Source organism: Pristis pectinata, chromosome 2 (assembly GCF_009764475.1).
Source record: "Pristis pectinata isolate sPriPec2 chromosome 2, sPriPec2.1.pri, whole genome shotgun sequence".
Classification (NCBI taxonomy): Eukaryota; Metazoa; Chordata; class Chondrichthyes; order Rhinopristiformes; family Pristidae; genus Pristis; species Pristis pectinata.
Window position 1 is genome coordinate 12,804,986 of NC_067406.1, and position 21,273 is coordinate 12,826,258.

Below are 21,273 nucleotides of genomic sequence, written 5' to 3' on the forward strand. Positions count from 1 at the left end.
AATCCTGTCCAACCAATTTGATTGAATTTAAGCTAACAAAATGTACACACAGAGACTGAAGATGCTGGAATCTGGAGCAACTGTCTACTGATGAGGGCAGTGTAGTTGATACAGCCAACAGACCTCAATAAGACCTTTGACATGGACTCATATAGAAAGCCGGTCTAAAACTTAAAGCCCATAGTATCCAAGGGAAGTTGGCAAATTGTATGCAAAAATAGACCATGATTGGAGACAATGATGGTAGAGGGTTAATTTTTGATTGGAAGGCTGCGATCAGTGGTGTACCACAGGTATCAGTACTGGGACCATTAAATGTTAATGATTAGAAAGGAATGTAGTATGAATAGTAAGTTTACAGATAATACAAAAATCAGTAATGTTGTTGATAGTGAACTCAATGGTCATAGGCTAGAAAATAGAGAACACAGTGCAGGAACAGGCCATTTGGCCCACAATGTCTATGCCAGCTATGATACTAATTTTAACTAATCCCATCTGCCCACACATGGTCTATATACCCTCATTCCCATATCACTGAATATTTTAGAAAGGGATAGATAATTAGACACAAAGGCATTGTGGAATATAGGGAGAGATAGAGGAGCAGTCATGATGGTATAAACTCTGGAACCCCTTATGTTTATCAGGAGGTGGTGATGGGACCTCAATTTAACATCTGGATTAAAAGATGGTAGCTCTGGCAGTCATTCACTTAATGTTGTGCTGCCTCTCTTCCACTCCACTTGTTTTTGAGAATGTTGGCTGTACAGCTTGAATGATTTCTGTTGGTAAAATCGGCAGAGAAATGGCAAATTGAATTTAATCCTGATAAATGCAAGATGATGCACTTTAAGACTAACTAGGGTAGGATATACAGAATGAATCACAGGGCCCTAGGGAGTATTGAGGGGTAAAGGGATCCCAGGTGGTGGTAATACAGGTAAAAAAAATGGTGAAAAAGGCATATAGAATATTGATAGTCTATGCCCCAGCTAATGAAAGCAAGAGTAGGGAGATAATGGTACCACTTTATAGAACATTTAGTTGAGGCACAGCTGGGAGGATTGCACATAGTTCTGAACACCACAGCATAGGAGCATGCAACTGCACTCAAGCTGCAGTTGATGTTAACCAGTATGTTGCCCTGGACAGAAGGTTTCAGTTGAGATACTGGATAGCTTGGAGATGTTTTCTTTGGAGTAGAGGATGCACCCGATAAGAGGTTTACAAAATGAGTATAGATAGGGTAAATGGTGGGGTTTGGTTGCTAATACAATAGAAGGTCACAGACCAAGTGCTGATAAATGGAATTAGTGTTGATGGGTACTTGGTGGGCCAAAGGGCCTGTTTGTGATGTGACCAAACAAAAAGTGGGCCTGGGGTAAATTCCAGAAGACCAGTCACTTAGTCCAACACACAGTCAGTAGGGGTGTGTTGGACTAAATGACTGGTCTTCTGGAATTTACACAGGAGACATGCTCTCTTTTAACCCTACTAACCCCAACAGTCCCTATTCCCCATTTGCTTGCCCTTAGATACATCTGGTCCAGTTGTTTCCACCACCATTGGGGAAGCTTCTGAATTAATTAGATCTGATAACCATTAATGTTTCCAGTATCAAAGGTTAGGCTTATTGTCATTCCACTACCCTGAAGAAACCAGGCTTGTTGTGTTACAATGGGTAGTGGATGAGTCACTGGGGTTTAGAGCCCATGGACTCCAAGCAAAAAGATGGGGCAAGATCAGGGACTGCAACCCTAGCTAATTTCTCTAACAAGCTTGATTGTAAGTAGAGTAGTGCAGGTGGTATCTACAATTAGTGCTCAGGCTTTCAACAACGGTTTAGTTTACCCCACACCCAAATGTTGTCAGATTATGGTAAAAGAATGGTGTTTGACTACCTCTTTGGGCTAAATAGCTAATGAACTTGGGCCAAACAATAGAGATACTGGGGAGCCTCATTGCTGATGCAGTTCTCACCATGGAACAAGAGCACAGTGAAATAACATTACTTCCTACAGCCTCACCAGGGTTGAAAACTTCAATGTGTCCACCACCCTTGTATACAGGAGTCTGATTCCTGACCATAGTTGAAAAGTTTTCCATCAGTCTATACCTTCATTTGTTATTGGCCCTTCAACTATTGGAAACTAAACTTCAAATCACCTCACTCTTTTCTGCTCTGTGGAGAATCTGTGCTTCCAGTTTATTCCACAAGTTACATACATACTTTCCCTGGATTTCATTTGTTATGTTGCCCTGAACCTTTAAAGACTGCGCTTTCTTTATACCTCAAGTTGTTACCTTACACTATCACTTCCTACCAAAATACAGTGACACTTGGATTTCATCTCCTGATGCCCTCCCATTGCATCATCTCAGACCCTGAAGTTTGAAGTTTGTCAGCATTCTCCTACACATTCCAAGTTTAGTGGCACCTGCAAAATCCAAAATTGGGCCCCATACTTAGCATTGTGCAAACAGTGGTGGCCAGAAATACTGAACAATTGCATCTTTCCAAAGCTATCTCCATCCTCAAAAGACTACATGCATCATGACCAAACATGGAACAGGACACTTGTGCATGGCCTTGAACAATCAGACATGCCATCAAGATCTCCAAGATAGTTTTCTTAAATACCTTGATGCTTGAAATCTTTAGTTATATACCCACTTGAAGTATGCTAACACTAGGTGCCTTTCATAAGCACCCTGATGGGTTTTTCCCCCTTTATAAAACCTGTAGGTGATCAGATGAATAGTCAGATTTTCAGAGCACTAAGTTCTAGAAAATGTGCATCTGTGTGAACTCGATACCTGAATGGAGTGTTCCAGGATAATGGAATTATGATTATGGAAGTAGTTACATCCATTCATTACCTGGAGATAATTTAAAGGCTGAGCAAAAGACATTCTTCTGCAAAAAAGCCAAAACCTGGGTTCTACTATGGGGCACCAAATAGAAAAAAGTAAACATGACTAATATTGCAAATCACAAGGGCCTGTGAGAACATTGCTGACCTGAAGTGCTTACATAGAACTGTCTGAAGACTGAAAGCCTCTGGTGGGATGAAGGAAGGAGAGGGAGGCAGGTGATGGAATAAGGAGTGGACAGCCAAGGTAAAATGCAGCCAGCAGAAGAGGAAGGTTAAATGTGCTGCTCATGTATTCTACCGGTTGGCAGCAAGGGTGCAGAAGTTTTAGGTCATCTTTCCATTGATGTTTTTGGCAGGGCACAGGCAAAGGGTAGAAATTAGTAACATCTCAGCTTTTGATCTATGAAGCAGGATGCTTTTAAATCACTGCAAATTGAAAAAAACTGTAGCACAAGTGTCATGGATTAATTCAAAGAAACGTTTGTACAAAGTGGCACTGTCAAGTCATTGATGGCCAAGAAACTCATTTTTTCCCCCATCTGTAGCCATTTATTTCTCTGCACTCAGGCAGCTTGGCTGAAGTAGATACATCTTTGCACAGTATACAATTAAATCACTTACTACAGCCGCATGCAAATCTGCACCAATTCCCACCCCTTGCCCCACTCAATCTGCATTGTTCTCTATTGTTAATTTCCAAGGCAGTAATGACCAATGTACAGAAGTGTTTCCACAAGCTTTTGCATCACTGAACAAAGATCATTTAGGCAGGATAAAAACAATCTATAACTTAACATGGTAGTATATTGTAATTCTCAAAAGGCATGGGTTTGGAGTAATTGGTGAAGTGCTGGACTTAATGCACATCATGGGTAGAAGTTGGTCTACAGATGAACTGGTGTGCTTAAAATACCCGAATACAAGATGTCCCCAAAGGGTTAAATCTGGAGTGCTGCAAAGAATGAAAGCACTAGAAGTTCAACAATTAACAACTGCTAGGACTGCATGTAATGGATATTTACTGGTGATATTTTTTTTTAAAAATCAAGCTACTGTGTCAGTGGGAAAGAAGCACTCCCATTTTTGTTTTTGAAATACAGCTCTGTTAGCAGCACAAGTTTCAATGAACTCAATGTTTCCCAGGATCTCACAGGAGTGAGACATGTTCATTTATAAAGGGTGCAGCAGTCAGGAAGTGTTCCAGATTCTTTGCCATTCAATAAGGGAAACTTTTTTCTATATAAATAAAGGCCTTGCATTAATAAAGAATTCAGTGGTCACAGAGCCATAACCAGAGGGGCTCCAGAGACTAGCAGTTTACTCACACTACTCTGTGTAGAAAATGTATTAAAGCCAGATCTCCCAAGGTTTCCTTCTTGTCAAAGTCAATCTTCTATCACTGATTTTCTTTCATATATGAAAATGAATTTAAAATATCAAAGGGCATGAAAATGGAAATTTAGAAAGTATGATTTCTCAGTTGTCCAAGAACAGTAAAATCCTATAATAGATCCATGGTTTACCTTGGCATTGAAAGAGCACGGTTTACCACAAATACAACTTGCTGTACACCTGTTTAGCACACCCAGTGCAAAGCCAGGAATTGGGCATCCAAAACCTCAATGTACATTAACCTTATTCACCTGATTGAACCAATATTAAATTTTCAAAGAAATGTCAAGAAATGGACTCTGTAGAAATGGTCCTGTTTTTTGGCACTTAAAGAATTTACATATTTCTGTATCATATGTCTGGAAGTTTAAGAGTATTACAAGATATTTGTTTTGTTTTAGTTTGGAATGTCAGGATTAGGCTTAAGTGCTGTTAAAATGCATGACAATTAAAAGAGCAACTTTAAAATAATTTGGCAGATCAGAAAAGTTAAATCTTGTGCTGGAGAAATTTAAGACAAGTCACTTGCGAAATAGGTTGATGCAAAATAAAAACAGATCAGGAATCCCAAGGCTAGTCTGATTACTTCAACCTATTCACAAGAAAAGTTGCACTCCCAATTCTTAAGGAATTTGGACTTGCAAACTAGAGATCTTAAAGTCAATTAAATTCTTGAGAAAGCTTACAGGTCCAATATTTGTTGCAGTGGCTTCAATGGGCAGATTTCCATGATCAAAGATCATAATAGTTGCCCACACACCACCCCTTTCCCATTTTTCTATTATTCATGTAATTAGCCCACAAGCCTCCAGCAGTATTATAACTAATTGGCTGGTGGCAGAACAAAATGCACATGTCACAGGTGCAGTTTGGCTGTAAAACAGCCAACCTGAAACCCATCATGTTGATCAATCCTTCAGATAAATTTACACAATTTCGATTAACATGGGTTTTATGCCAACATGGTTGTTCAGATAACCAACCTCACCAAGCACAGGACTTGTTTGAAATAATGCGGTCCCTGCCCAAGTCATTTATTCAGTGTGCAGAATGTGAATTGAACACTGTTGAAGAGACGTGGTATCACATCCCAACAGCAACATCTGCTGCTGACCACTGGTCATGCATAATGTATGGTACAAGGAACTAGTCCAAAAGTTCAAAATGAAGAAAGTCTATCAGACAGTCTTCACAACTTCTTAAGCCGGCTATACATGTCCCTCTTGCTTCGTTCACCTGCCCATGTCCTGCTCTTTAAGCGGAATTTCCGAAGGTCATCTCTGAAGTCTTCATGATTCATTGGGCGATACCCCTGAGGCTCACAGTACAACTAAAATATAAAAAGGAAAAAGCCAATATTGTGTTTAGTTACACTGAGATGTAAAGAGTTAGGTTCATTGAACCAGGAACAGATCAAGAGCTCCAGCCATTTTCAATCTCACTTTTCTAACTATATGGGAAGACAAACAAGTGAAGGTAACACCTGAAGTTAAGTTTGAGAAAGAGGCTGCAAAGAAGAAAGTGTTATATAATATCTAATAATATTGGCTTTACTTCAGTATGTCTGTGAGGAACACCTTCACACTGAGCACAAGATGCCAATAATGTTGAAGTCATTTTCCCTACCCCCTTAATTTGGTGGATTAACACAAAATGCTGGAGGAATCAGGAGGTCAGGCAGCATCTATGGAGGGAAATGAATAGTCGATGTTTCAGGTCAAGACCCTTCATCAGGACCGGAAAGGAGGGCAGAAGCCAGAATCTATTTCCCCTCCATAGATGCTGCCTGATCTGCTGAGTTCCTCCAGCATTGTGTTGCGCCAGATTCCAGCATCTGCAAAATCTCTCTCAATTTGGTGGATTATGTAGGAACTTTCCATAGATGGGGAACCAACCATTTCAAATACAAAACTTTGCCAGCTGCTTTAGACTTCTGGATGGCAGCTCCAATAATTCTCATTTGAAAACAGTCTATAAAGTTCAGTCCTAATGAATCAATGTTACTATTTGCATTTTTTTTAAATTTAAAAATAAAGTGCTGGACCATAGAAACCACGATTCTTACTTTGAACTTTGGAAAGAATTCCCTGTAGCCTCCTTTCAGGACATAAAGCTCTGGGTAGTGCAGTTTTGGGTAGTCCGTACCATTCACCTCACGGTCTTTTTCTCGTAGAAAACGGCACCTGGAAAGCAGGCTTGGTTAAAGTCAGATCCCAACTGATTTGTTCTTCCCCTCAATGGAGTGGGAACTGGACTGATTAGACTGGCAATTGACCTCAGGACAGCTTTGAGACTACAACCTTAAGGATGAGATTAAGGCTCCTTTTACTCTTGGCTACATCAATTAAAGACTTGAAATGTTTTTGTCTACAGGCTGGAGTAACTGTCATAGGAGCACCTGCAGTTCCCTCATCCAGCACAGATTTTCAATGACTATGCACAGACTGGACAACTCAGATTAAAACAGCCAAATCTTGAGGCAACACAAATCACAAACCTTGGCCAGTTTTCCAAATTACTAAGAGCATTATTGAAGCTACATCCTGATCTCAATAGTTCATATGGTCTTCATCAATACACCTTTCATTTGCCCTTATGGACCAGCTTCAGGGGTAGGTAGCAATGCTTGGTGTCCCAATTAGCCTCAGGCTGAATGGCCTTGTACCATGCTAGAATCTTGGCGAAGTCAAGATACCAAAAATTTCTTTGCTCATTAGTGAACTCTGCAAGTGGTAAAGGTCTGTTCTACTTAACATTAGTCATAAGCAGAATACCCACTGGATAACTGGTGCACAAATGAGGATAATGGAATAAGTGGCCTCATCAAGGGGGAGTTTGCCCCCACCCCAGAGGAAAAAGGGCCATTTCAGGAAGAACAAGCAATAGACAAGAACTCTGGATCAAACCACAACACATGGAATAAACATTTACCATATGGACTACAAACTTATGTAGTTTTTCTGGACAAAGTTCTAAAAATGCAATGATTCACTCTGCTGAGGAAACATTTGCCCCCTCACCCTCCCTCTAATCAGACCAATTTAAATTGATGCCCCCAGTTTTTGATCGCTCAGTTGAGAGAAATAGGTTGTTACTATTTTCTACCTGGGCCTGTCCATCAACTCTCCTCAGCCTCTGTCCAAAGGAAAGCAATCCTGGCTTATTCAATCTTTCCTCAGCACAATCTCCCAGCCCTAGCAACATCTTCATACATCTCCTCCATAACCTCTTCGATAGTCATATCTTTGTAATGTGGACTGACTGCATATTCAAGCTGTGGCCTCGTGTTATCTTTCTACCATAACTTCTGCTCTGACATTCTGACTCAAGCATGTTTGCTTTTATAACAACCTTATAGAACAGTACAGCACAATACAGGCTCTTCGGCCCACAATGTTGTGCTGACCTTTAAACCTCAGCAAAGACTAACTAACCCCTTCCTTCCACATATCCCTCTATTTTAAATTCCTCCATATGCCGATCTAGTAATATCTTGAATTTGACCAACGTACCTGCCTCCACCACCAGCCCAGGCAGCACATTCCATGCCCCAACCACTGAGTAAAAAACCTTCCTATGATATCTCCCTTGAATTTCTCACCCATTCCTTTAAAGTCATGCCCTCTTGTATTGAGCATTGGTGCCCTGGGAAAGAGGTGCTGGCTGTCCACTCTATTCCTCTTAATATCTTGTATACCTCTATCATGTCTCCTCATCCTCCTCTCCAAGGAGAGAAGCCCCAGCTCCCTTAGTCTCTCCTCATAATTCATACTCTAAACCAGGGAGCATGCTGGTAAGTCTCCTCTGCACCCTTTCTAACACTTCCACATCCTTCCTATAATGAGGTGACCAGAACCGGACACAGTACTCCAAGTGTGGAGTTATTATAACCCATGTTTCTACATTTAAGGAAATGTAGAAATCACTTCAAAGCTTCTCTTCCTTCACATCAATCTCTTCTATTTATCATACACTCCCTTGCTTTATACAACCACCCCCACCCCACATGCAAGTGAACCTCGTTTATCATCCTAGAAAGCTGTGGGGGGGGGGGGGGGGGGGGGGGGGGGGGGGGGGGGGGGGGGGGGGGGGGGGGGGGGGGGGGGGGGGGGGGGGGGGGGAGGGGGGGGGGGGGGGGGGGGGGGGGGGGGGGGGAGAATCAAGCTTTCAAGACAGATTGATAGAATTTTAAGATATCAGGGGATATGACAGCAGTACAGGGAAGTGGCAGTTAAGTGATTAAATGGCATAGCAGGCACAAAGGCCAATTGGCTGCCTCCTGCTTCTACTTGTGTTCCTCACTACTCTGGAAGTTCCATTTGCAATTTTCCTGCCCAACTGACCATATTGTCCTCAGTCAAGGAGTTCCTCCTCACTACACCACATGCAATTTCTGTATCCACAAGCTATTGCAAGCAGCAAACCATCAACTCCCATGGAAACCCATTAGAAGCAAACTCTAGTCACACAAAACCAATTTGCTACTCTTTGCATTAGATGGGTTTTTACTTTGACCAGCCAACCACATGCTAAAAGCTTTGCTAAAAGTCAATAAAGACCACAAATAACATCATGTATTATAAAATTCAGTCTTTCTCCACTTGAATACCTACTGGCTGTACCCAATCAATGTGTCTTTTAAATGATGCCAATAATTTACTGGCCTGTATTAACCTGCTTTACCCCTTCTCTGGTATAATAGTACAATGTCAGCAATTCTCCTCTGACACACCTGGAGTCAGAGGATTGAAAATAGTGGGATGTCCACAACTTCCCTCCTTTGCTTTTTATTTCCATACTAGGATGCATTCCCCTCCCTCAATCTAAGACAGGCAACTTGCAAGAATAATAAACACTTAACATTTTATACATTTATTCCACCCAATATGTCAGCCATCTCACACCATCTCCCATCTTTTGCAATGAGATGCAAAATATTTATTAGGGGACCTTGCCCTCTATCTCTATATTACCTTTTTGTTCCCAATAGGCTTTATTACTTAATCATTCTCTTTCAATTTAGAGTTTGGATTTCACATTAGCAGGTTGTACAGTGACTGTGATGTTGGCTTTGAGTAAAAGGACTAAGGCACACCTTCACATTTAAAGAATTCTGGTTTCTGCTTGAAATCAAAAGGTCAATGGCACTTGGTCATGGCTTTCTGCTGAGTAGATCACCAAGCAGAAAACCAGAATTCTTTAATATGACGTACACCTTGGTCCTTTACAACCTACTAAAGCAGTGCTTTAGCAGAACCCACAAACATACATTCTCAAATACCACAAGGCAAGTCAGCCAACTTCAGTTAACCATTTCCAGCTAGTTAAGTGTGCAAACATTCACTACTTGCTGACATTGAAAATGAAAACCAAGGGTAAAATCCAACAGGAAAGTGAGGTTTATATAGCTATTAACTTGCATATATGTCAATATGTGCCAATTTGTGTTAACAAACTTGTTTTGGTATATTCTTTAACATCAAAGTTAATATAACATGCAGCAAGAGCCATTTTACGAAGATGGGTTTGTCACGTAAAGCTATGACTTACATTCTTGGGCCCCGCTCAGATGAGAACTCGCAGTGGAAAATAATAATCACTCGTTTTGCCTCATCAACTGGGACAATGGGTTTCTTCAGAAGGTCCTCTACCTCATCCTCCATGTGCAAATTAAGGGCACCCTTAAAATGTCAAGAACAGAAATTCAAATTTTCAACTGCCCAAAGGACGTACATGCAACTTTTCCCCATTTACAGCACATAGGCATGTATTTATTGCTCATCCCCAAATGTTTGCTGCTGACACCTCAAGACACCATGTAGAACTTCTGCAGTCCTTTGAAGGTATTCCCAGCACTGTGATAGATTAACAAACATCAGGAATGGAGCAACACTTGAGGGAATCTGCAGGTGCTGTTACCCATTTCCCTTTGTGGTAAAAGTCATGTGTTTCAGGTCAAAGCACACACATTATTTCTTCTCAAGCAGGACCAGCCAACCCACAGCACAATTGGTGAATATTAACTGGTTCAGTCCATGATCAGTTGAATTTCCCAAACCATGTCTACTAGACAAAGTAACATGCAATGTGGTCCAAAAGAAGATATAGCCCACCTGATAAGATTTGGTGAGTCCTTAAGATTTGGTGGTATATTTAAAAACCTCAGGACATCAGAATTAAATTGGTCCATACAAGTTTAAATTGAAAGACTCCTCACAAGCCACCAAGGAGAGATTTCTGGTTCAGTTCAGAAATCAGTGCCAATTTCAAGCCAAGACTCAGCTGGGACAGCTAGAACTGGTCCTGGGTTCAGTGGGAAAGAGGATAGGAATTCCAATTGGATATCAGTTTGCAGGCATCTGTTGCAAAGTACATTGCAATGACAAGCAGTAACACCTGCCAACCAGAAATGTGTGCAGTCACGAATCCTCGCTGGCCCCAACCGGAAGTTGGGGTGTGCAGCAACATCCATGTTTGCTGAACCTACCTTAATATGCCCCCCTTCATATTCATACGGGTATCGGCAGTCAAAGAGCAGGAACCGCTCAACGAATCCATCAAACTTTCCAGTTACCAACTGAATCACCTAAAATGCAACAAGGAAAAAACATTAAATTGGTAAAATTGGTCACATGTACCAAGGTACAATGAAAATCTGTTTTGCATGCCATCCATACAACACATCAGTACATTGAGGTAGTACAAAGGAAAAGCAATAATAAAATGCAGAATGAAGTGTTACAGTTGCAGAGAAAACTCCGCAGAGCTCCAACAGTGCATTACACTGACAGAAGTCACTGAACTCAAATATTGAGCCACCTTTAGAACTTCAACACAATGCAAGCCAACACTCTGGTATTTGCCCAAGTCAGTATTCCTGCCTTTCATACGAATAGTCACATCTGAGATTGCCTAGGTTCCAAGAGATCCTGTGTAACAAGAGCTAGGAGCTCCCTTGGAAAAAGCCTTTTTCAGGGGAAATTGGAAGTCCCGGACAAAGTAAAATTCTTCACAACACAAACTAAAGATTTTTACCAGGAAGATCCCAGAGAAAAATGTTGCAAACATTTTTACCAAAAAGCAGCACTGCTCAATCTCAGCAAGGCATGCACCTAAACCAGAGTAGAGGACTTTCCCCATTATTGTAACTACCTATAGAACAGGTCAAGAGGAAATTCCAACTTACCATCTCTGGTGTTATATATTGCAACTCTTGGTGCCTTCCTTCTACTGTGGGCAATATATATGGCTGTAAAGAGAACAGCCACAACTTGAGAAAAGATACAAGTTATATTAACAGATCTGTACAATGTATAATTGCAGCCATTGTGGGTACACCCTGTGACTAAAAACAAAGTTCTCTCCCAACATCTGAATCCAAGAATACCACCACATCATGTTTGGATCTAGCAAAAAACAATTGTAAAATGCTAGTTTTTTTTTAAAACATGATCATATAAAACTGCATGCATTCTCAAAATTCATAGGACACAGACACAAGTGAGATACTTGTCCATCCTCAAATGAACTCAAGTAGCTGCCTCCTCCTGCCATTTCTGTTCAAGTGATGGTGCTCCCCAGTATGGTTGGGCAGCAAGCTCCAGGATTCTGACCCATTGGCAAAGAAACAGCAATAGTCAGGGTGGTGAAAGACTTGTGTGCAGTGGTATCCAGCTACAGGAGAAAATGGAGATTTGTAGCTGAATATTAACAGTATTTGTACTCAAGGCAAAGTAGTAAGCAATGATTCTTTAATGTGGTTACTTGAAACCTGGGTGGCCATATTTACATAATCCCACAAAAACTGAACACATTCACTAGATTGGCTTTTGAAATCAGAATAATTGTCAATTCTCTACAGCAGAATCCTAGGCAGCAATGCCAACAATTTCAAAATTTAGATGCAACACCCCAAAGATGTATGCAATTATCTTAAAATTTGCAGCTTTCCAATTAAAAAGATCAGCTTAAGTCCACTTAACACTATAATGCTGGAGGAACTCAGCAGGCCAGGAGAAAAGCAGGCAGTCAACATTTCAGGTCAGGACCCTTCTTCAGGACTGAAGATAGAAGGGGAAGTCCAATATATAGGAGGGAAAGGCAGAACAGTGATAGGTGGACAAAAAAGGGGAGGCGGGGTGGGCACAAGGTGGTGATAAGTAGATGCAGGTAATAGTGATAGGCAGGTGCAGGGGAGGTGGGGAGAGCAGATCCAGAGGATGGGTCAAAGGAGAGAAACGAAGAAAAAACATAGGCTAGGAAAGGGAAGAAAAATATGGTTGGGGTGGGGAGGAAGATTCCAACCTTGCAGCCTAATGGCATGAACATTGAATTCTCCCACTAAGTAATCACCCCCACCATCATCCCCCACCCCCCAACCATGCTTCTCTTCTTCACTTTCCTAGTCCATCCTTTTTCTACCCCTTTTTTCCCCCCTTTTTGACCCATCCCCAGTGGATCTGCTCTCCTCTCCTTCCCCACACCTGCCTCTCTTACCTGCATCTACTTATCACCACCTTGTGCCCATCCCACCTCCCCTCTTTTGTCCACCTATAGCTGCTGCTTTTCCCTCCTATATACTGGGCTTCCCTTTTTCCTATCTTCAGTCCTGAAGGGTCCTGACCCAAAACATTGACTGCCTGCTTTTCTCCACGGATGCTGCCTGGCCTGCCGAGTTCCTCCAGCATCATCATGTTTTTCATCTAGATTCCACCATCTGCAGTCCTGTTTCTATGTCCACTCAAGTTGACATCCAACTAGTGTACTTTGCCAAGTTACTTAGTGATCACCAATCCATCATAACTAATGCAACCTCAAAGCACATTTACTCAGCACCATTAAAGCCCAAGGAAATGGTTAAAAATCCTTTCACATCCTTGTTACAGCAGTCAATAGTACACAGAATATGCTACTACCATCAACAATATGGTTTTGGCATTAATTCACAGCAGGCTTAAACAAATTTGAATTTCTAAAGTAGTGTTGCAATAGTAAATTTGGTGGTTTGAAGCTTGCACAGAAACATACCATTTATGGCATTCTAAAATGCCAAGTGCTGTACTGAAAGCTCACTGACATTTAACATAGCAAAAATCTAATTGTGAATACAGGTTTGTGCAGTACAACAGGATGACTTGTTAACCACAAGTGATTAACTTTCAATAGGGAACTAGTCACATATGTACATACTGACATACATGTGAAGTCATTCACTTTAGTGAACAAAGCAGATGCAGTTTTTGTTTTAAATGAAGATAGATATTAGGTAATAGTGTAGTTTTTAGAGACCCAAGTGTCCTTGTATACAAGTTGCTGAAAGCCAACATACAGGAACAAATTAGGAAGGTAAATATTGGCCATTATTACAGGAGAATTTGAGTACAAAGTAAAGATGTCTCACTACAATTTAGCCTTGTGAGACCACATCTGGAGAATCATCTACAGTTTTAACTTCCTCACTCAAGAATGTATTTACCATAACTGAAGCACTATGAAGATTCTGACAGGTCCACGAGCAGAGAAGTATTCTAGTAAAATGGGACTGCAATCTCTTTGAAACTTGGTTCTCAGGCTAATTTAAAACAAGAGATCAGTCTCTGAATCAGGGATATAATATTTGGAATAAGACCAGGAGAAATTTCAGTCATTGAGTTCAGTCCAAAACAGATTTGGATTTCTGGATATTAATTACATCAGGGGATAATCAGGGTTGTGGTAGAATCAGCCATGACCTTGAAAGACAGTCATATGACCCACTCCCATTTCTGAAGCTCTTTAAGGCTCTATTTAAGAGCTTCTATATGATGCAACAGAACATTGTATTAAGATAAGACCATCAAGAATAACTTCAGAATGCTTCCTAAAAGAGAGGTAGAGTAGTGATTGCTGCTAGACCATTGATCCGGAGACAAGAGTTCAAATTCCCAGCTGCCATTCTAGAATTTCAGTTCAGTAATAAAACAATGAGTTAACTTAGCAAAAAGCATGCAGGTGACCGGACTTTGCCATTGGTAAACCAGATTTTTCCAATTTCCTTTTGGGAAGAAAATCTGACAGGCTTACCCAGTCAGGCCTAGTGGCAGACATATCAAATGTGGTCGATTTAACTGCCATCTCAATTCAAGGCAATTGAGGATAGACAACGAATGACAACATTAGCTCTCATGTATGTCCTTTGTAGAAATTACTGGTTTAAACACAAAAAGGAGAGAATAATTACATCAGTTGAATCAAGGCCTCTATCTCACTTAACACTACATTCATTTTTTGAATGAGGCATCACTTGGACAATTTCAAGTTTCAGATGCTAATCTAATGCTGATACAAAAAGCACCAGTAACCAAGTGGAATTCAGTCAGAAGTAACCCTTGGCACTCCAGTACAGTCAAATGTTTCCAACAATAACCAATGGGAAGTCTTTGTGTTGGTGGGGGGGGGGGGGGGGGTGTGGCGGGAGGAATAATTTTGTCCCAACCAATTCCGATACTGCTAGTAGTTCATTGGCAATTTATTTATCCCAAGTGCTCTGAATAATTAATGCAAATATATTACCTAGGCCAGACAAGATCTAGATGCCAGGGAAAATCTACAGCCTTATGAATAAGGAAGCTAACAGCCAACCACTCAGGTGGGTCTGGAGTCACTAGACTCAATTGTGCAAGCATGCAGACTTCTTTCCCTGGAAGACATTAGGTGAACCAGATTCTCTCAATCTGGTAGGTATTGTTGTTACTGGTACTGAAACAGACATTTGTTCTTATGAAGACAACCACAAAATGATTAGAAAAAGTTCTATAATTTCAAAAAGAAAAATGAATTACATTTAAGAATGAGGTACAATTATGGAACAAATTTAGCCAAGGTTAAGGCAAGTACATTAAGACCAACAGCAGTCAGAGAAGGTAAGTACATCAAGACTGGTCAGTAACAGTCAGGGATGGCCACCCAATGTAATTGGCATTTGTCATTGGTTACCACACTCAATCTTTAAGAATCAAATACGAGGGGAGAAAAAGGTTAAGTTTGGTACCTTTGAGAAATCTCCAATCATGCGTCTGCCATCATCAATTGCAAGTACTCTTTCGATTTTGGCGTCACAGAAAGACTTGGATCGCAATAGAGTGCGCTGATTCTAGAATAGGTAGAATGTCAGCTCAATTCAAATTGAGTTTGCTTCAGTTACCATGAACTTAACTGTGAAGCTACCATTTATACAGCTCTTTACAAATAGCAATTGTACTTTCCCCAGATAACCCCACTGTCAGTATTTCACATTTAAAGAGAAGGTTTAAACTTGTAACAGCATTGAGAAAATGGTCACCAACTCAAGTGGGAACCAAGTTCACTAGTTTGAAGCAGGAGAAAAAAAAACAGACTGCATTGCAAATTTCTACTCTGGAGAATTCTCACGAGCAATGGCAAGTGCAGCCACAGGGATTGTGTGGGGATCAATCTGGAGACAGACTGGATGAAGCATGACCCAGCTTAATATCCTTCAGGGTAGCAACATGGGTTCAATCCCAATCTGTGGTGTGTGGAGTGCACATTTTCCCTTTACTACAGATTTCCTCTGGGTACTCCAGTTTTCACCAATAACAGAGGTGCCAGTTGGTTTAACTGGCAGCTGTTAATTGCCCCCAGTGGGTAGGCAAGCAAGGAGCTGATGGAAATGAGACTAAAATAAGATTAATGGAAATCGGTGCTTGAGGGTCAATGCAGGATTGGTGGGTTAAAGGCCTGGTTCTGTGCTAAATTTGACAACTTGGTAGTTTTAATCTTGCTGTAAGGTGTCATTGAACCAACTCACAAATTGGATCTGCACCCACCTCAAAGCATACAAGCTTTAAAAACTTCAGACACTCGAAATACTCATTTGCATCACAGCCATAATCTGATTCCCGTTACCCTTCCTTACCGCTTTATCTCCAGCTCCCTCCACTGTTGTGCCTGCAAGGCTTCTCCTGCGCTTATTCTTCACAGGCGTCTCTTCGTCTTTGGGTCGATCCTGTCGCTTTAGGATGGATCTCAATTCAAGGGCTGACCCTGGTGACTTGGAGCTGATGTCACAGGATAGTTTACTAGGGGTCCCCTTATAGTAAAACAAAAAAGGCATTTATTTTTCGAACTGTAAGGACATCTTTTGAAGCATTAAAACTTTTGAACACAACCACAAACTTACATCATTCAAAGTCCCTGTGATTTCCTTCCTGGTCACGATTGGAGCATTCAGCAAACTTTCCATGCCAGAAGGTACATCAGTTTCATTCTGTCAGAGAAAAAAGGGACAAGATCAAGATCAAAAGGGACGAGACTTAAGCCTTTTCCTGAAGGACAGTTATTATGCTTGTCATCACAATCCCATGACCCAGTCAAGTCAGCAGTAACAGCAAGCAGATCTAGTTAGCGGCAATGAACACTTGATACTTGCTTCTTAAGAACACTCAGCCAAAAACAAAATACAATTCACATTACTGGATTCACAGAAGCATTCACTACACTGTAACACCTGCAAACCAACAACTTTAGACTGAGGCACCTAGCTCTACATCTAAAGGTTCAGTACATGTTACCAGCATGTAACTACTACATTGTTGTGCAACATGACACTAGATTGTCACCACTCCTCCCCCCTCCTCCCCCCCCCCCCCCCCCCCCGGTGTGATTAAGGATAAATCACACACTGAACTGCTCAACAATGCACAATGCAAATGAATGGTACTACAGCCAAAACTTGGCTTGTGCATGTAGGTTGCTGCTATCACCACCGAGTTCCTGTCTTAACACAATCTCACCAGCACCTCTACTTCCTCAGGAGGCTAAAGAAATTTGGTTTGTCCCCTTTGACTCTCACCAATTTTTACCGATGCACCATAGAAAGCATCCTATCTGGATGTATCACCGCTTGGTACAGCAACTGCTCTGCCCAGGACCGCAAGCTGCTGCAGAGAGTTGTGGACACAGCCCAGTGCATCAGACACCAGCCTCCACTCCTTGGACTCTTGTCTTTACCTCTCATTGTCTTGGTGTAGCAGCCAGCATAATCAAAGGCCCCACCCACCTGGGACATTCTCTCCTCTCCCATCGGGTAGAAGATACAGGTGCCTGAGGGCATGTACCACCAGACTGAAGGACAGCTTCAACCCCACTGTGATAAGACTATTGAACTGTTTCCTTATTCAATGAGATGGACTATGGCCTCATCACTTGTGACCTTGCACCTTATTGTACTGCACTTTCTGTAGCTGTGACACTTTACTCTGTACTGTTACTTTTTTTTACTTTACATCAATGCACTGCGTACTAACCCAATGTAACTGCACTGTGTAATGAATTGACCTGTACAATCAGTTTGTAAGACAAGCTTTTCACTGTACCTCAGTACAAGTGACAATAATAAACCAATACCTATCACTATTAAATGGCTTAAACAGCCAAGTACTTTACCTCAACATCTTCATCAAGCAGCTCCAAAAATCCATCATCTTCTTCATTAAGAGAAGAAGTTAGTGAGGATCGGTGTAGAAAGACTGGACTGCCAACATCCACCAAGTCACTGCCCACATTAGACGAAAGCTACATTTAAAAAAAAGCGCTTTAACATAGCTCTAGCTAATAATCAAAAAAAAATCAACAGCCAAGATTAGTCCCACTGATGATCAGACATTCAGCAGTCACTCAACAGCAGCTCAATTTCGTCCCAAAATAAGTATAAATGGAGTTTGATGTCACAAATCTCACATGAAAGGAACCAAATGTGGTAAAAAAAGATGCTGCACAAGCTGGAAGAATACAAAGCACGAATTTAACAGTCGCTCAAGTAGAACAGGCTGTTGGAAACAGATGGAATGTGGAGACAAGTCTTATTTATGACAGTGAGGTAAATACATAGCTCAGAAAATAAATAGAAATACAGATCCACAACTCAATACCTTTCATGCAGATTTAGTTATGGACAATCTATCAAAGTTATACACTTTTAGAAAAGTCAATTTTGATGGGCTGGGGAAGGTGCAAGGAAGCTTCAGATATGTCCAAGAACAGGATCCCTAATGCACATCTTTAAAACAGCTACATGGACCACTCACCAAGCTGTAAACCAGGGCAAAGCCTCTCCAAATTGATGAACTCCTTACTCATTTTTCAAATCAAAATTTCAGATTTCCAAATATCCAATCCTGCCAAAACTACTCTCCTTCCCTAAAACCCACCAATTGCTGAGATTCAAATGGGAAACTGGGAAGAAAAAAATTGAAATCAGAAGATTGACACTTGCTTAGTGGTGGTTGGGGGGGGGGGGGGGGGGGGGAAAGAAGGTGAAAATAAAGAGCAAAACATTGTTTTTTTTTCCAGATTTTTAGCATCTGCAAAGTGCTGGAAATATTCAGGCAGCATCTGAGCAAAGAAATCGCGATTTGGGTTGAAGATCCTCCTTTAGAACTGGGGAAAAAAACAAGCTGGTTTTAAGTTGCCAGGGATATGAGAAAAGATAGATAGGACAAAAGGAAATAACTCCAATAGAGCAAGGCCAGGCTTGTCAGGTGCATCAGCTGTAAACAAGGCCATCAGGCCAGTAGCAAGATGGCACTGGAGTGTGGCTGCTCATTGCAAACTGCTCTCTGAAGATCTACTCATTACTTTTACTATAATAGTTCTATGCTTTTGAATTTAAATTCCATGTCACTATTACACTTTACGCTGTATTCTGTTATTGTTTGCACCTTGCACTACCACAATGCACTGTACTGAATTGATCTTATGAACTGTATGCAAGACAGGTTTTTCACTGTACCTCAGTACAAGTGACAATAATAAACCAAGTAGGTGCATGCGTACAGTTTGAAAATGAGAACAAAGGGATGCAAGTTGTGAAATAGAATTGTAGGACATATTCAAGCCAATATTAGCCAGTTCCAATACAAACAGAAAGCAAGCTGAATTCTACAACTTGAGGTAACATCTGGAAGGCTGCAATGTTCTCAGACAGATGAGGAGCTATGCCTCAAACTTGCATTGGCCCTACCATTGCAGAAGGCCATATATCGGTCAGAGTGTGATGGAGAATTAAAGTGGCAGGCAATAGGAAGCTCAGAGTCACCCCTGTAAATGAACTAAACTGGTCAATAAAATCAGTGTTTGGTTTCTCCAATGTAGATGAGGCCACATTATCGACATCAAATGCAGTACACTAGATTGGAAGTGTAAGTGAATCACCTAAAGGAAAATTGTTTGGGTCCCTGGAGGATGGGAAGGGAAGAGGGAAAGGTCAAGCATTGCAACTGCAGGAGATACATGAATGTGCTGCAAGGGGAATGGCTGACAGAAGAGCAGAGCAGGAAGGAAAGGTCCCTTTTGACAATCTGAAAGGAGGAGAGGGGGAGATGTGCCTGGTGCAAATTGCAAAGGATGACCTGTTGAATGTGAAGGCTGGTGCAGTGCAACGTGAAGATTAACTCCCACCTTCCTCCAACATGCAAAAAAATCAAAACGTTGGAAGCATTCAGCCCAGAACTGAATGAAAAGTACCAAACCTGAAATGTTAACTGTTCATTTCCACAGATGCCACCCAACCTGCATAGTGTTTCTAATATTTTGCTTTTATTTTGAATTTCCAGCATCTACAGGGTTTTTGTTTGTATTTTCTATCCTTAATCTATCCAGGAGTGAGAACAGAAATATGGGAAATAAGATGTGCTCAAGAGCTGTCAACTATGGTGGAAAAGAAACCATCTCAGGGGACCCATGTGCAAATACAACATCAGGAACTGGAACAACTGAACAAGTCCTTACAGGAGGCAGGGTGGGGAAAGGCTCAGCATCAATGCAAGAAAACAATGTCTTTTCAACAAGCTTAAAGTCACATGGCACCAAATTACTTGCCATCAATGCAGGTGCAGAACTGGGTCGCTGATCTTGTCGGTTCCCACTGTGGAAGGTAAAGAGGCGGTTTCTAGAAACTGGTCGGACTGGTTTTTTGAATTCAAATACTTCCTGTGAGAGGCAAAAAGCAACAAATGAGACTTGGTCTGCAGTTGGGCTTTGATGTCTGAGCAACAGGTCACTGCAGTCCCTCCATGAGACAGTGGTTTGGGGTCAGCATGCTTCAAGAGATGGCTCCATAATTCAAGAGAATGCAGAGGTTGAGATGGTGACAGAATGAGTAACTACCAAAGGAGCAGGCAGGTCATTCAGGGTGTATTACTCCAACCAAAATTCAGCTGAGCACTAACGAGGGAATGTTTTCCTCGGAAGTACAGCAACATAGTTGGCTCAACTATATAGGAAACGGAGAGAAAGCTGAAGGTTATGGGAGATTCAGAGGAGATACAGTACAGAATTTATGGTTGTGGAAGTGATACATTGAGAGCATGTTAGCTCCCTGGTACCAAGGTTAAGTATACTCCAACAGCAATAATATTCTGGAAGAGGATAGAGAGGGAGAGGTTATGGTCCATAAAGGTACCAGTGACAAAGGTAGAAAAAGGGAAGTGGCCCTGCAGTTAGGAAAGGGATTAAGTAGGGAAATCTCAGGTTATTGTTGGTACCACCAGCCAGTGCATACAGAAATGATGCATAAATGCATGACTGGAGAGATGGTGCAGGAGAGAGCACTTTAGATTCCTGGGGCATTGGGACCAGGACGAGACAGGCTATTTGCAACTCAGATTTGGGACCAATACACTTAGGAAAAGGTAAGCCATTGTTTGAACTAATATAGCAGGGAGTTGAGTAGGTGCAGGAAGATAACATTAAGAGGAAAAAAAACTGTCCAGGAATAGAGAAATAAATACCTGTGGAGTCAGGATGAGACAAAAAAAAGGAGTACTAGTCTAACATGCATTTATGTGCACTGTCTACCCACGACCATATATTAAACATGCTTGGTGATCTACAGACATGTTTGTCATGGTAAAAAAAGGCAGGAATGGATTAAATATTCCCTGAATACAGGTAATCAAGATGGGAGTGGTAATATTAAAGAGAATATTTCAGTTTTGGAGAGAGG

At 41.3% G+C, this 21,273-nt stretch overlaps 1 protein-coding gene across 1 annotated transcript in view; it reads right to left on the reverse strand.

Moving 5' to 3' along the window:
• Window positions 1-3,391: 3,391 nt before the first annotated feature.
• cdc25b (cell division cycle 25B) overlaps window positions 3,392-21,273 on the reverse strand; it is a 38,104-nt gene continuing 20,222 nt past the window's right edge. The window contains exons 8-17 of the mRNA XM_052033311.1: window positions 20,148-20,258; window positions 17,715-17,843; window positions 16,450-16,536; window positions 16,186-16,359; window positions 15,301-15,402; window positions 11,458-11,520; window positions 10,759-10,857; window positions 9,822-9,952; window positions 6,337-6,454; window positions 3,392-5,601 (exon numbers count right to left, since the gene is read on the reverse strand). Of these exons, the coding sequence (XP_051889271.1) occupies window positions 5,461-5,601; window positions 6,337-6,454; window positions 9,822-9,952; window positions 10,759-10,857; window positions 11,458-11,520; window positions 15,301-15,402; window positions 16,186-16,359; window positions 16,450-16,536; window positions 17,715-17,843; window positions 20,148-20,258 (1,155 nt within the window). The 3' untranslated portion in view covers window positions 3,392-5,460. The remainder of the gene's footprint in view (window positions 5,602-6,336; window positions 6,455-9,821; window positions 9,953-10,758; window positions 10,858-11,457; window positions 11,521-15,300; window positions 15,403-16,185; window positions 16,360-16,449; window positions 16,537-17,714; window positions 17,844-20,147; window positions 20,259-21,273) is intronic.